Raw genomic sequence first — 14020 nt, forward strand, 5'->3', positions numbered from 1 at the left:
GGAGGGGTTAGGGGGGTGGTCCATGTGCTTGGCTCCCCCTGTCCTACCACCTGCTTGGCCTCTCCCAGCCCTTCTAAGGAGCTATGAGTTAGAAACACTGTTCGAGTTCAAGCCCTTTGCTTTAACAGAGGCCCAGCAAGGGTAAGAGACATGGCCAAGGTCACATAACAAGTTAGTGGCCGAGGCTGGATCCAAATCTCATTCTGCTTGATTCCAGGTTTGACCTCTCTTTGCTCAACCTCAATACTGGACACTTGGGGTTGAACCATCCCTTCCCACCCCTGACCCATATCTCCCTGCTCTCACTCTGGATCCTCCATCCACTCAGCACAGCTGGGATGGTGAAGAGAAGCTCAGAGGGGTCCCAGGGGCCCATGGGAGTGGGACAGCAAGGAAGGGGCCCTTTTGGAGCCTCCACACCAAATGAGGGCAGAGGCTGGACTTTTGTCTGTTCATTCACTGCCTTTCCTCAGTCTGAGCACAGAGCCTGCCCCACCGTGAGCAAAAAGTGTTAGTTGAATGAATGAACTGAAGCAGCAGCTCAGGGTAGGGGAACCTTCCTGGGTGGGAAATCATTTCTCCAGGTTGACCTCATCCACCTCTGGGTGCTTCTTCTGGTCCTATGGGCATGGGCATCTGGGCTGGGCTTCTTGTGGGTCTTAGTAAATATTTTCCGCTGTGCTGTATCTTCCTCCTTCTCTTTCTCTTCAGAGCAACCTCCTATCAGAGGAGGCTGTTGTGTGACTGGGCAAGTCACTTCCCCTCTCTGAGCCTCCATCTCCTCATTTATTAAAAATATTCACTTTAGGGGCCAGCCCGGTGGCATGGTGGCTAAGTTTGCACACTCCGCTTCAGTGGCCCAGGGTTCACAGGTTCAGATCATGGGTGTGACCTACACACCACTCATCAAGCCATGCTGTGGTGGTGTCCCACATACAAAACAGGAAGATTGGCACAGATGTTAGCTCAGGGCCAATCTTCCTCACCAAAAAATATACATATATTCACTTTAAAGTGTTTTTAATCTCTCAATTGAAATAATTATTATGACTTTTCATGTGCCAGGCACTGAGTAAGGTACATAGATTGAGAAAATAAGTGAGATAAGAACTGTACAGGACAGCGGTGCCTGACACATCATGGGTGGTCAGCCAGTGACAGTTCTCCACCCTGCCCAGCCCACGCTCACCCAGTGTCTCCCAACAGAATGCCTCCCCCATTCAAGACCCCCCTTTCAGGAACCAGTTCCAGTCCCCAGCTTCCGGGATGAGGAGAGCAGGGGCAGGTGGGTGAGCTGTGGACCACAGGACCAGAGAAAGGAGTAGGAAAGAAATAAGGGTGCCGATGCCAGGCATGGCCAGGAGGTGGCAGCAACGTCTGTGAAATGAACCTGTGCTGTGGCAACCTCGTCTAAATTTCTCGCAGGCCAGGCTGTTGGGCTGTGATTGAGTGTGCGAACACAGTAGTGTGCCCCGGTGGAAGGTTTGTGTACAAAGAAGTGCGTATGCATGCCTGTGGTATGAACACACGTGTGCATGTGTATGTGAGCAATATGTATACAGGTGCCAGGAGTGAGTCTGGGTGAGAGAACAGAATGCACCCAAGAGTGTGAAGGAGTGTGTGTGGGGAGGACGTCTGTGCACACAGTCAGGTGTGTATATGTGTGGGCTCCGGGTCAGTGCGGGTCTGTTTGCATGTGACTGTGTGGTGCATGTGGACCCCCCAGCACAGCACCTCTTAACCTTTTGGATCCTGGGCCCCTGAAGCATCCAGTGAATCCTGCAGCAAGGCGCAGTGACACACAGTGCATACCCCATCTCAGAGAGCTCTAGGATCACCTGTGGACCCCGGGGTCCCCTGGATAAGGAAGGATACTCAAATGTTAATGGGGAACTCTGGGGGATGTTTTTACCCCTTCTTTTCTAGCTTATCGGGTTTCTCAGTTTCTATAATGCGCATTCTATAGTAACCACAAATGTTATTGAAGACAAAAAAGTGTTCCTTTCCCTAGGTCTTTCCTTTTCCCCTCAGAGCAGGGTTCTCATGTCTGCTGATCCCATTTGAAGGGGCCCAGCAGCCTGCTGAGAAAGAGGAGGTCTTGCCCAGCGTGGGGGCGCCCTGATAGCAGCTGGAGGAGGTCCAAGCAGGGCAAAGGGTCAGTACAGAGCAATCAGAGAAGGCTTCCTGGAGGCAGAGGAAGTGGCGCTGACCCAGAGGGTGATGAAGTCAGCGCATGACAAGTCCGCCCTGCCTACTCCATTTCTCTGAAAACTGCCTGCCCTTGGGCTGGGTCACAGCAGGCCTCTTCCCGTGAAGGGTCCCCTTCTCCCTCCAAGGGAGTTTGAGGTTGCAGACAGGCAAGATTGAACTTAGATTCCTAGAATCCCCCATTTGGAAGAGGCATGAGAGATCATCTGGATTTTTCAGGCAACTGGGAGCTATTGAAGGTTAAAGGCAGAGTGTATTTCCCCATCAATGATAATGTGTGCTAGTTACCATGCACAGCTGTTCTCTTGTTGGGCCCTCAGGAAAGTCCTGGTAAGTTGGTTATAATAACTGTTACCCTATTTTACAAAGAGGAAAGTGAGGCCCAGAGTGGTCATACAGATATGCTTTTCCTCAGGGCCTATGCGGAGGTGAATAGCAATTCTCTACTGTGCACACATACAGAAACACCCAGGTGCTCTCGCACATGCTGTGCAAACACTCTCACCTCCAGAGCTGTCCCCAGCCTCACCGGGAGCTGGCCCTGGGCAGAGCTGCCAGGCCCCTGTGAAGTCTCCTTGACCTGAGTCCCTCTCTGTGAGGAGGGTGAGGCCAAGCAGTCAAGCCCCTCCCCCACCCAGCAGCCTGGTAGCCCTGCCCGTGCCCCTGCCCACAGTCTGCAGCTGAGAGGGTTGGGATCCCAGATGGGGTCAGAGCAGCCCCCCGTGGAGCCGCATGCGTTGGTGCTCATCCCCTTGACACAGCAGGCCCCGGGGTGGGCAGCCCCGGGTCGAGGCTCTGGGTCTCTGACGGGAAGAGGGGCTCCAGGCCCTGGGCCTTGTCAAGGACCTGGTCACACGTGGTAGGAAGGCAGATCCTGGTCGGGAAGTTTCCCTTCCAGAGAGTGACTGATTAACCCTCGGGGCCAGCAGCTCCTCGAGGAGGAGACCACTGAGGACGTGGAGAAGGCCGCTGCCTCCCTCAGGGCTGCCTTGAACACACACAGAGAGGTCTGGGGCTTCTGTGGCCAAAGCTAGGGTCACCGGGGGGCAGGGGAGGGAAAGGAGGTGGGGGGGGTACTTAGTGGGAGCCCCAAGAGGCATGTGGGGTGGGCAGGGCTCTGGAGGAAGAGGGACATAGATTAGCAGGGTGGGTCCCAGGGAAGAAGGAGGAGCCAGTTAGGAGGGTGGGGGAGGGGAGGGAGGTCGAGAGGCCTGCTCTGGTTTGCAGCCTGCTCTAGGAAGTGGCTCCAGCTCCGTGTGCATCTGTCTCGCCCATCAGATGGGGTTCCATTTTTTTTTTTAAAGATTGGCACCTGAGCTAACAACTGTTGCCAATCTTTTTTTTTCTTTTTTTCTGCTTTTTGTCCCCAAATCCCCCAAGTACATAGTTGTATATTTTAGTTGTGGGTCTCTCTAGTTGTGGCATGTGGGACACCGCCTCAACATGGCCTAATGAGTGGTGCCATGTCTGCGCCCAGGATCCGAACCGGCGAAACCCTGGGCCACCAAAGCGGAGCGCGTGAACTTAACCACTGAGCCACAGGGCCAGCCCCGAGATGGGGTTCTTAAGGACAGCGTTGCGTCTCCATCTGAGCCAGGTCCTGAGGGTAGGGCTACACTTTCCACTCAGTGTGAGCAGACAGGTCTACGTCACCCCCCAGACTGGGGCCCCTCTCATGAGGGGACCAAAGAAGGTGAGCAAAAGAAACAGCCAGAGATGTGGACACTGAGAATAGTGCTCACTTTATTGGGAAAACAGAAGGTTGGGTCCTTGGTACCAAGACGAGACCTGGGATAAGCAAAAAGCCAGGTGTTTGAGTCAGGTGTGTTTGGTTTTGACATGCCTGCCTCCCGCACCCCAAAGTGGGGCAGCTCCAATTACAAACAACGGACCCCTAGGCATCCTTTTTCCTACCTCTGGGCAAATGCCCAGTGGATGTTTCCAGTGGATGTCTGTTTCCAAGATCAAGGAACACGAGGGAAATGTCTTTCTCTCTCAGGATGGCAGAGCCCTCAGAACCCATCAACTCCTACCTCTGTCCCTCCATTGTGCAGAGACCCAGAGAGGGACAGAGACCTGCCCAAAGTCACACAGCAAGGAAGTGGAGGACAAAGAGTCAAACCCACATTCCCTGCCTCCTGACTTGGGACACATTCCTAGAGGAGGTTCTAGAAGATAAGCCCCATCAGATGGGTGTCACCTGCACCAACCCCCGTCAAGGGAATCCATCTCCATGCTTCAAATGTTCACGCCATAAGGCCCAGGCCAGTGCCACCCAGAGACCTTTCTTCCCTCCCAGGCTGTGCCCCCTTCTTGAGTCCCTGGGAGGGCAGTCCTCGTGAGGACAAAAGGGGACAGCCATGTATAAGGTACTTGGGGAGAAGACATCCTCTTGAAAATTGCTTCTCCAATGCAGGCTATCCCACCTTCTGAAACTCAAGGAGATGGTTAAAAGAGAAAGTCCTTTGCTCCTGAACTGCCTACAGCAGGAAGAGACGTGGGTCAGCACAGGCACAACCCAAAACGTTAGATAGTATTAAAAAGCTCCATGTGTTGAGTGCTTACTCTGCACCAGGCACTTCACTCATCCACTAGGCAGAATACCTACTGGGCGCCAGCTGCAGTGCCAGCTGCTAGGGACACTTGTGTGACCAAACAGACACCTTTACTCACAGCCTCTTTCTAAATCTTCACATCTTCTTGCCAGGGAAGGTTGTTATCCATCATTGAGGAGGTGGGCTCAAAGAGTGAGGTGACTTGCCCAAGGTCACACAGCAAAGACACAGCAGGCAGCCAAAAATTACAGAGCAAACAGGTCGTCAGAGTGGGGAGGGAATGGGTGGGGAGAGGGACCTGTCAAGGTCACAGCAGTTTCTTGCGTGGCTGGTCCAGGCTTCTGCTGCCAAGGTGATGAGGCCCAGAACCTGGCACCAGGAATGCTCAGTCCATGACCATGAGCTGGACACAAGGTCTCCATAATGCCTCTGTGTAATCATGGCGTTTCCTCTTGGGAGACGGAAGGAGGAAAGCAGAGGAAGTGGACTTGACAGACCTAGGATGGGATGCCAGCTGGCCCAACCATCGAGAAGCTGTGTGGCCTTGGGCAAGTCATTCCCCTCACTGAGCCTCAGTTTCCTCATCTGTAAAATAGGGGTAGTAATAATAATGCCTACTTCATAGTCATGCTGTGAAGATTAAACGCCACCCCATGTCAAGTGCTAAAACAGTGACAGGCACTAAGTGCCACGTATTACCTGCTGTTATCATCACGCTGGCCTCTCCCCGAGGCTCTGCATCTGGGAAGGGCTGTGCACCAGGTGGGGCTCATGGCCAGCGGTGGTGACGGAGCTAGAACCTGAGCGACCCCCACTAGCGCTCTATGACATCAGGATGTCCATCTTAAAGGCCCTCACCAGTGCCTCTCTGGACTCCATTTTGAATTGTCAAGCTGCCTGCCTCCAGAACCACACAGCCCGCTGTCCTGGTCCCCAGTGTCCCCACATCTGCAAGCTCAGAGTTGGGGGGACCAGGCCCTGACTCTCTCCAGTCACTCCCCCCAGCTCCCAGCACCACGTGCTCGGTGCCCAGAAGAGAAAGAAAGGAATAAATCCTAATGAGTGGATAAATGATGAGAGAGAGGTGTGTGGATGTGTTTTGTGGGGCCACGATCTGGGGCTCACTTCCTAGGGGCGTTGGAGCCTCCGAGCCTGGACCTGCAGTAGTTGCCAGGTGGGGAAGGCAGCCAGGGGCCAGGTGAGGGATCTGTGGCTGAAAGCAGAGGGGCTGGCGTTTGTGAGGAGACCTAGCAGGGGCCCAGCCTAGGCTGTTGCTCCTCCAAGTCCTCGCAGGACGCTGGGGGCCCCTCTCCACCTAGAGGAGTGCTTCAGATTCCCAGCCAAGCAAACCTCCTTAAACAGCCGCCTCTAGTACCCCCACAATTATTACAGGATAACCCTGTCTTGGGGACCTACTGTGTGCCAGGCACTTGGGTAGGCACCTCACTCACAGCACCTCCAGCCTTCAGAGGGGGCTCTTGGAAGTGAAGTGACTTGCCTGAGATCACAGTTAGCAAGTGGCCAAGAATCTAGCAAAATCAGGACTCTTATTAGGGACTGAGCATCCTATTAGAGACTGACCCATTCCCTCCTCTTAAATCCAGGAGGAAACAGAAGCTCAGAGAGGGCAAATCCCTTGCCTCGGTCACACAGCCAGTCAGCTTCAGCGCTGAGATTGAATCCAGATTTGGGGCTTCCCAGGCCATGTAGGAGACTGAACTTGACGGCTCTGGTTTACTCCCATCACCCTCCTGCCCTCCCCACCCCCAACCTCTCTTATATGACACTTGACATTATCCATCACTCCTTCCCCCTGGGAACGCCCTCCTCCTCCAGTTTCCATGGCAGCACATTCTCCCCATCCTCCTCCTGCTTCAGCGGCAGCTTCTCATTCTCCAGGGTGGCTCCTGAGCCCAGAAAGCAGGGGGGATCCCCAGGCTGGGTCCCCAGTCTCTTCTCTCTCTTCCTCACTCCCCCTGAACGCTCATCTGCTTTTCCCTCCGCATCTTGAGCTCTGATCTTGCACTGCAGCTCCAATTCTAAGTCATGACAGCTACTTACCATGTGCTGAGAGCTTCCTTCTGTCCTGGGCCCTGCACATCCCCTAACTCATTAAATCCTCACAACCACCCCATGAAGAAAGTCTATTCTACAGATGAGGAAACTGAGGCACAGAGAGGGAAAGCCGAGCCTGACTCCAGCCTCATCACTACTCCTATTACAACAAGAAGAGATATGAAACTACAGGACATTTTGAAACCGGAGGCAAAAACTTCCCTCCCACCACCTGAAGAGAGAATGGAAATTTGGGGGGAAACCAGACCCGCTCTACAGTGTTGGGAGCCCTGTGATGATCTAGAATTACGCTGTCAATTTGGAGCTTTAAAATACATCGTGCACAGCATATTTTGAAATGTGAAGATTGGGAGAGCTTCAAGAGGAATGAAGGTTCATGGAAAATTGCCCTTTTCCTTCAGATTTTTCCATTTGGTTTTAAGTCTTCAAAACTCTCATCCCAGGATTCCAGCTACTAATGCTCTTCTTCTTTAGTGATGCCTGGAATTCACTGGAAACTTGGAGTTCCGCTGACCTGAATTCTGTTCCCACTAACAGGTGGTATGACTTAGGAGTGAGTGGTCAAGCCTTACTTGTCGAAAGTAAGGGTAATACTACTTCCCCTGCTGAGTTGTCATGCAGATCTGGGGGATAATGTGCATACAGCACTTGGCACGGAGCCTGGCACACAGAAGCGCTCAGTGGGGCCCCATGCTCCAGCTGCACACAACTTCTCAGGTTTGCTAAGCACATTTCCATGGTTTTGCACACGCTGTTCCCTCTTCTTGGTGGCCAACTCCTACTCATCCTTTAAGGCCCTCTGACTTTTTCCACCTCTTCTACACTTACTACAAATATGTGTTCCAGTAAAACACTAGAAAAGGCACTTCCCTGTGACACCCTCCCTAGGGCTCCCTGTCACTGCATGTCACTGCACCGAGATGCAGTGATCTGTTTATGCTTTGGTCCCAACAGGGGCTTGAACTTCCTGAGGGCAAGGTCATATCTGATTAATTTCTGAGTCCCAGTGGCCAGCATGCACAGCCTGGCATGAAGTAGATTTCAACACAAGTTTGCTTTACCTTAAATGCACGTGGTCTGGATCCAGCCCCTGCTGCCCCAGGACAAATTTATGTCTAAGAAATGGTCAAAAGCAGCCAGATCTGTTACAGCCACTGGAAGTGGCAGTGAGTGGACCCAGAGCAGCCTTGAGACAGGCCTGTCCTGGGAGAAGTTGAAGGGGACATAGTCCTTGCAAGCGAATAAACAGCCTTGGTTTCAATGTCACCTCCTTCAGGAGTCTTCCTTGGGTCCTAAATTGTCCCCTTTCTCTGAGATCTCCCCAAGGCATTAGCAGAAGGGGTCCCAAGTGATGACGAGTGTCCCGGAGTGTCCCCTGCCTTGCTGAAACTCCCCCACCCCCCCACATTCAGACACAGGTCCCTATAGTCTCCATAGGTCATAGGCTCCATTTGGAGGGTGAAGGTGATGTAGGTGGGCTGGGACTCCAGGCCTAGGTAGCCTGGCAGGATGGCTCAGTGCTGGGCACTGCCCCACATCTTCCAGGGTGCCCGTGGAGCCTTTCCTAGAGGAAGGAAATTCCCAAGTCTGGGGCTTCAGGGGACCTCAACCTGAGAAGGGGGCTGTGCTTTGCCCCCTAAGGGCATGCCTACCCCCAGTGTGCCCAAAGCCCATCTTGGTGCCTAAGCCCCGCCCCCCCCATGCTGGAGTGACAGCCTCTCAGACGGGAAAGGCTTTTGTTCCCAAAAAATGACTGTCAAAGGGAGAAGAGGTATATTGTTTCTTTTTTTTTGTTTGAGACAAAGACGTCAATTTCTTTCCATCTGTCCCAAAAAGGGAAGAAAATTAAATTTGTTTTTACAAGGATGTCAGCACACTGCTTCAACAGGGATTCAGGGGTGCGGGCCCCAGGCAGTGTCTGGGGGGGTTGGGGGGAAGGTGGGGGGAGAGGAGATGAAGCATGGAGGAGGCACAGGGAACAAGGACAGGCCCTGATATAGGGGGAAGCAAAGACCGGGGAAAACCTGAATAAAATGCCAAACGAATGAAGAGAAAAACTTCTATGCCCAGCTCCGGGTGGACCCTGCCCTCAGCAGCTTGAAAGGGGCAGCTAGAGCAGCTGAGGGACCTGGGGGTCCCTGGGGTAAGGGGAGAGGGGAGCACACACTGACACTAGCATCACAGTCATAAATGCCTTCTTCCCGCCAGTTCCTTCAAAGTCAAGGCTCTGGGCAGGCAGTTCCAGTTCACCAGAAACACTGGACTCCCTGGGGGCAGCCAGCTGTTGGGAGAAGGGAGAGAGGATTTCTTGGAGATTCTTCTCAGGGGCCCAAGAGCCAGAGGCTGAGAGGAGGAAAAGTCCATACGGGTCTTCAGACGCCCCCACCAGTCCAGGTGCACTCACCATCCACAGACTCTAACCAGAGTGGTCCTCATCCTCCAGCACCTGGGCCAGAGAAAGCAGGGCGCTGAGGACCCCTAAACGGTCTACCCTCTAGCTGGAGGACCTAACCTCAGAGCAGAAGCCCCCTCCTCCTCGGCCCCTCACCCCCACCCCTGGTACAGAGGCCGACTTCCAGCTCCAGTTTTGGAGCCAAGGGACCTCCTCACTCTTTCCAAGTCCTGTTAGAACTCAGGGCTGGGGATCCTAGCCCAACTGAGGCTTTGTCCCACTATCCTATCCTGGAGCCACTGGCCCTGCTCCACTGTCCTGTCCCAAACCCCACTGGGATGCAGTGCTGGAGAAATTACTTGGATGCTGAGGTACCCCTGCCCATTCCAAGGAAATGACTGTCAAGGAGAGAAAAGGTATATTGTTTCTCTCTCTCACTCTCTCTCTCTATTTATAAAGATGTCAAGTTGGACCTGGACCTTGGGGAGGCCAGTCTCTTGCTGGAACTCGGGGCTGGGACTCTATCCCAAAGTTGAGGCCTCCGTCCGCTGCACCCAGGCCCTATCTTGAGCTGTAGCCACACTTCACTGTCCTGCCCTTCTGTCCTGCCCAACAAGAGGCCCCTCCCCACTACACAGAGACCAATCTTGCAGCTCAATTCTCAAGTGACCATCCCCACCACTGCCCTTCCTGGGTCCTGGGTCCTGGATCTTCAGGTCTCAGGCTAGATCCCCACTCCTGCAAGCCTGCTCTGGGTTAGAACTCAAGGTTGTCCCAAGGTTGAGGCCCATCCCATTGCAGAGGCCCTGTTCGGCGGCCCAGTTCTGGAGCCACAGGTCCCACTCCCCTGGAGTCCCTAGCTTCCCACCACCCTCCAACCCAACCCAGAGCCCCCGACCACGCCCTCAGCCCAGAGGCCCTGCCCCACCGTCCTGCCCTCTGCCCCGCCCCAGACCAGAGGTCCACCCCACTGCAGGGACCCCATCTCTTGGCCCCTGCCTGGTCTCAAGCTGGCCCCCTTCTCCAAAAGAGGCCTCTTCTGCCCCTTTCCGCGCTGTGGCCCCCAGTGTGACGGCCAGGTCACTCCGGAGGGGCGCGCGGCGGGCCGGCCCAGCCTGGTCAGGCGGCGGCGCCACCACCGGGCCCGTCGGACGGGGTGCAGGCGGTGACCCGCTCGCGGGCCGTGGCTTCGCGGGCGCGGCCGAAGCTGCCGGGCTCGGGGCGGCCGCAGGGCGTGCGGCAGAGCTGGCGGAAGCAGCGCTTGAAGTTTTCGTCGAGGAAGGCGTAGAGCACTGGGTTGAGGCTGCTGTTGGCGTAGCCGAGCGCGATGCACAGGTGCAGCGCGGCCACCACGAGCGGGTCGCGGCGGTCGATGTCCACCAGCGTCCAGACGATGACGAAGATGTGGATGGGCGCCCAGCATACCACGAAGGCGCCCACCACCACCAGCACCATGCGCGTGATGCGCCGCAGGCTGCGGTCCTTCTCCTTGGAGCCCGACAGCAGGCGCACGCTGCGCAGGCGCAGCAGCATGAGGCCGTAGCACACGGTGATGATGAGGATGGGCACAACGAAGGCGAAGAGAAACACGCAGATCTTGGTCACCGTGTCCCAGTACCAGCTGGGGCTGGGGAACTGGAGCATGCACACCACTGCCCCGTCTGGTCGGGAAAACAGGGAAAGACAGACAGGGGGTGAGGGGCTTGTGGGCCTAAGGGACCCTACCTGCCTGCTCGCCCACCCTTTTCGGCTTGGTCAAGTCACACTGCCTCCTCCTGGCCTTTGCTCAAGGCGATTCTTCTACCTGGAATGTCCTCCGTCACTTCTGCACTTGGTGAACTCTTACTCATCCTTCAAGATCCCAGCAGGATTGGCTCTAATCCAGTGGGTCTCCTTTCCATATTCCTCCCCAGTCCTTTATAAGCCTCTATGTCCATGGGCAGCTGTAATGACAGAATTTAGCCCAAGCCCACCAAATGTGGGTCATTATGATAAGTCAACACTCCACACATTTCCAAAGTAGTTCTAGTGAGGACACTACTGCTAAGACTGATGCAGAGGGCCTGACTAAGAGCAGGACTCAGGCCCTACTAACTGCGTGCTGCGGCCTTGGGCAAATTATTCAACCTCTACAAGAGCTAACATAAGGTGGGACTGACAGCAGTACCTGAACCTCACAGGGCCCTTGTGGGGATTAAATAGGCCAAGGCATGCAAAGCATTTAGCACCGAGGGGTTCAAGCTCTTGGTGCACTCACAGGGCAGGGGGGCAGGCACACGTGGGAGTCCAGAGGTCACGACCAGGGCCAGGGAGGCAGACCTCAGCTTAATGTCAAGAACTTTCTGACTGCCAGACTCGTCCAGAGATAAGAGGGCCCCCCAGGATTCAATGAGCGCCCTGTTCCTGGAGCGTGGGCTTGGGCTGGATGAGCACTTTTGGGGATGTTGTGGGATTCAGGCACAGGGCTGAAGCTAGCCCAGGGGACTCCCCAGATATCTTGGAATTCTGGAATTTGAGGAGCCATACAGAGGAGCCTGAGAGTTGTGAGAAGAGGGCAGAGGAGCCACAGACAGAGTGGATCCACAGGACCTTGGGCTGGCAGGACCCCTCAGGGACGACTGAGTCCAAAGACTTCATTGTACAGATGGCAGAACAGGCCCAGGGGAACAGCTCTTGTCCAAGTTCACACAGCAAGTGGTATACAGAACCACGTGCTGATGGCACACACTGGGTGTGTTTGTGTGTGTCTGTGTGTGAGTGTGTGGAGTGAGGAGGCCCATCTGGCCCGGCCCCCAGAAGGACTGCAGTCAATGGACCGTAAACTGAAGGCTGACAGTGAGGAGCGGGGCCCAGCTGCTGAGCCAAGCCCAATCACTGAGAGGGCGTATAAACACACTGGGGGCTCCACCCTTGTTAGAGTCAAGGGCAGCCAAGAGACCTCCCACCACGCCTGTTCCCCTCTCCCACCGCAGCAGCGACAATCTGCACATCTTCATCCCAGCGGCCAAAAAGAGCAAGAAAAATAGGAGCAGGAGCTTTGGGTTCTAGGCCAAAGTCCACCAAATGTCTGGCTGTGTGACTCTAAGTAAACCACTGACCTGTCCGATTCTCAGTTGCCTTACGGTCAAATGGACGTAGGAGTCCTTGTCTTGTCTATCTCACAGGCTGAAACGTTCTAATTGCTCCTTTTTATTGGGCCTTGGCAATGAGCCAGGCCTTGTCCTGAGTGTGTGGCTCACAAGGCCAGTGACCAGTGTCTTTGGCGCCCTGCTAAACCACTTTTCCCACTTCCTTACATCAAGTTGGGGCACGTGAGCAGCTCTCACTAGGAAGAGATGGGCCATGACATTTGAAAGTGGTGGTGCTTTCTCACCACTCCCTCTCCACCTTCATCTGCTGGCCAGATGCCTGCAGGGGAGGATTCCCAAACCAACATCTGGAACCTGGGTCCCTGAATGACTGTGTGGAATGGAGCCCCTCCTCCTCTTACTCATACTGGACTGGGATGTGAGTGAGAAATAAACTTCTACTGGGTTAAGCCACTGAGCTCTGGAGATCGTTACAGCAGCTGCCCAGACTGGTACAGGTAGTTACTGTGCTAATTACCATTTTACTCTGGGGAAATGCACCTGTTTGTCATTCTCTGAAAGCCATTCTCTAGGCCTTGCTTTGGTCATCTGAGGCAATGGTTTTCAAATTGGGGTGGGACTGCAGATCTTGTGGCCTCCACTGCTCACTGGTCCAGGGACACCCTCACTCCATTGGCCATCCATCCATCTCCCTATAGGTTAGTCATCTACACACTTCTGGCCAGCTGCCACAGGCATATAAATCAGCTATCCATAAGCCTATTCATAAGTTTCCTTTGGCCAGCAACCTATGTGACCACTGACCAGTCATTCATCCTCACAACAGTCAACCATTCCCATTCCTCATTGGCCAACCATTCCCATACCCATTGGTTGACTATCCACACTGCCACTGGCCAGCCATCCACACCTGTCATTGATCAGCAATCCACACCTCCACTGATGAACCACTGACACTCACCCTGGTAAGTGGCCTGCAAACCCACAGAGGCCCGTGTGCTGCCTCCTGTGGTCAGTAGCCTGCACCACAGCTCCCTCACTCACTCACCCCGGGGGCGGGTCACAGCCATGACCATGATGGGTACACCAACACCTGAGGCCAGGACCCAGATGCAGATGTTGATCAGCTTGGCCTTGGCGGGTGTGCGGAAGTCCAGGGCCTTGACAGGGTGGCAGACAGCAATATAGCGGTCGACACTCATCATAGTGAGTGTGAAGATGCTGGTGAACATATTGTAGTAGTCAATGGAGAGCACAACCTTGCAGAGCAGTTCCCCGAAGGGCCAGGTTTCCATCAGGTACTTGGCGCTCTGGAAGGGCAGCGTGCTGGTGGCCAATGCGTCTGCCAAGGCCAGGTTGAAGATGTAGATGTTGGTGGCTGTCTTCATCTTAGTGTACCTTAAAAGAAAGTGCATGTATAACTGTTCCATTTCACAGATTTCAGTTTCCCGTGAGACTCAGGGAGGTGAAGCGACTTGCCCAAGGTACAGACTTGCCCAAAAGTCAGGGGCAGAGGAGGAACTAGAACCCAGAATGATCTGATTCAGCATCACTCCTTTCCACTCTAATGGATGAAAAGGATTTCTCTGGCTGTGTGTGACTTGAGCAGAAGCTTATCTTCTGAGGGGTGCTAAGCGATATGGATAAACATAAAACTGGAATCCAGAGGGAAATAGCTCTGGATTCTACTCCTGCCTCTA

General features: G+C 54.4%; 1 protein-coding gene across 1 annotated transcript in view; it reads right to left on the reverse strand.

Annotated features, from left to right (window-relative positions):
• Positions 1-10350: 10350 nt before the first annotated feature.
• The window catches only part of OPRD1 (opioid receptor delta 1), a 32966-nt gene continuing 29296 nt past the window's right edge, over positions 10351-14020 (reverse strand). The window contains exons 2-3 of the mRNA XM_046662593.1: positions 13369-13718; positions 10351-10892 (exon numbers count right to left, since the gene is read on the reverse strand). Coding sequence (XP_046518549.1) covers positions 10351-10892; positions 13369-13718 — 892 coding nt within the window. The remainder of the gene's footprint in view (positions 10893-13368; positions 13719-14020) is intronic.

Source organism: Equus quagga, chromosome 5 (assembly GCF_021613505.1).
Source record: "Equus quagga isolate Etosha38 chromosome 5, UCLA_HA_Equagga_1.0, whole genome shotgun sequence".
Taxonomy (NCBI): domain Eukaryota; kingdom Metazoa; phylum Chordata; class Mammalia; order Perissodactyla; family Equidae; genus Equus; species Equus quagga.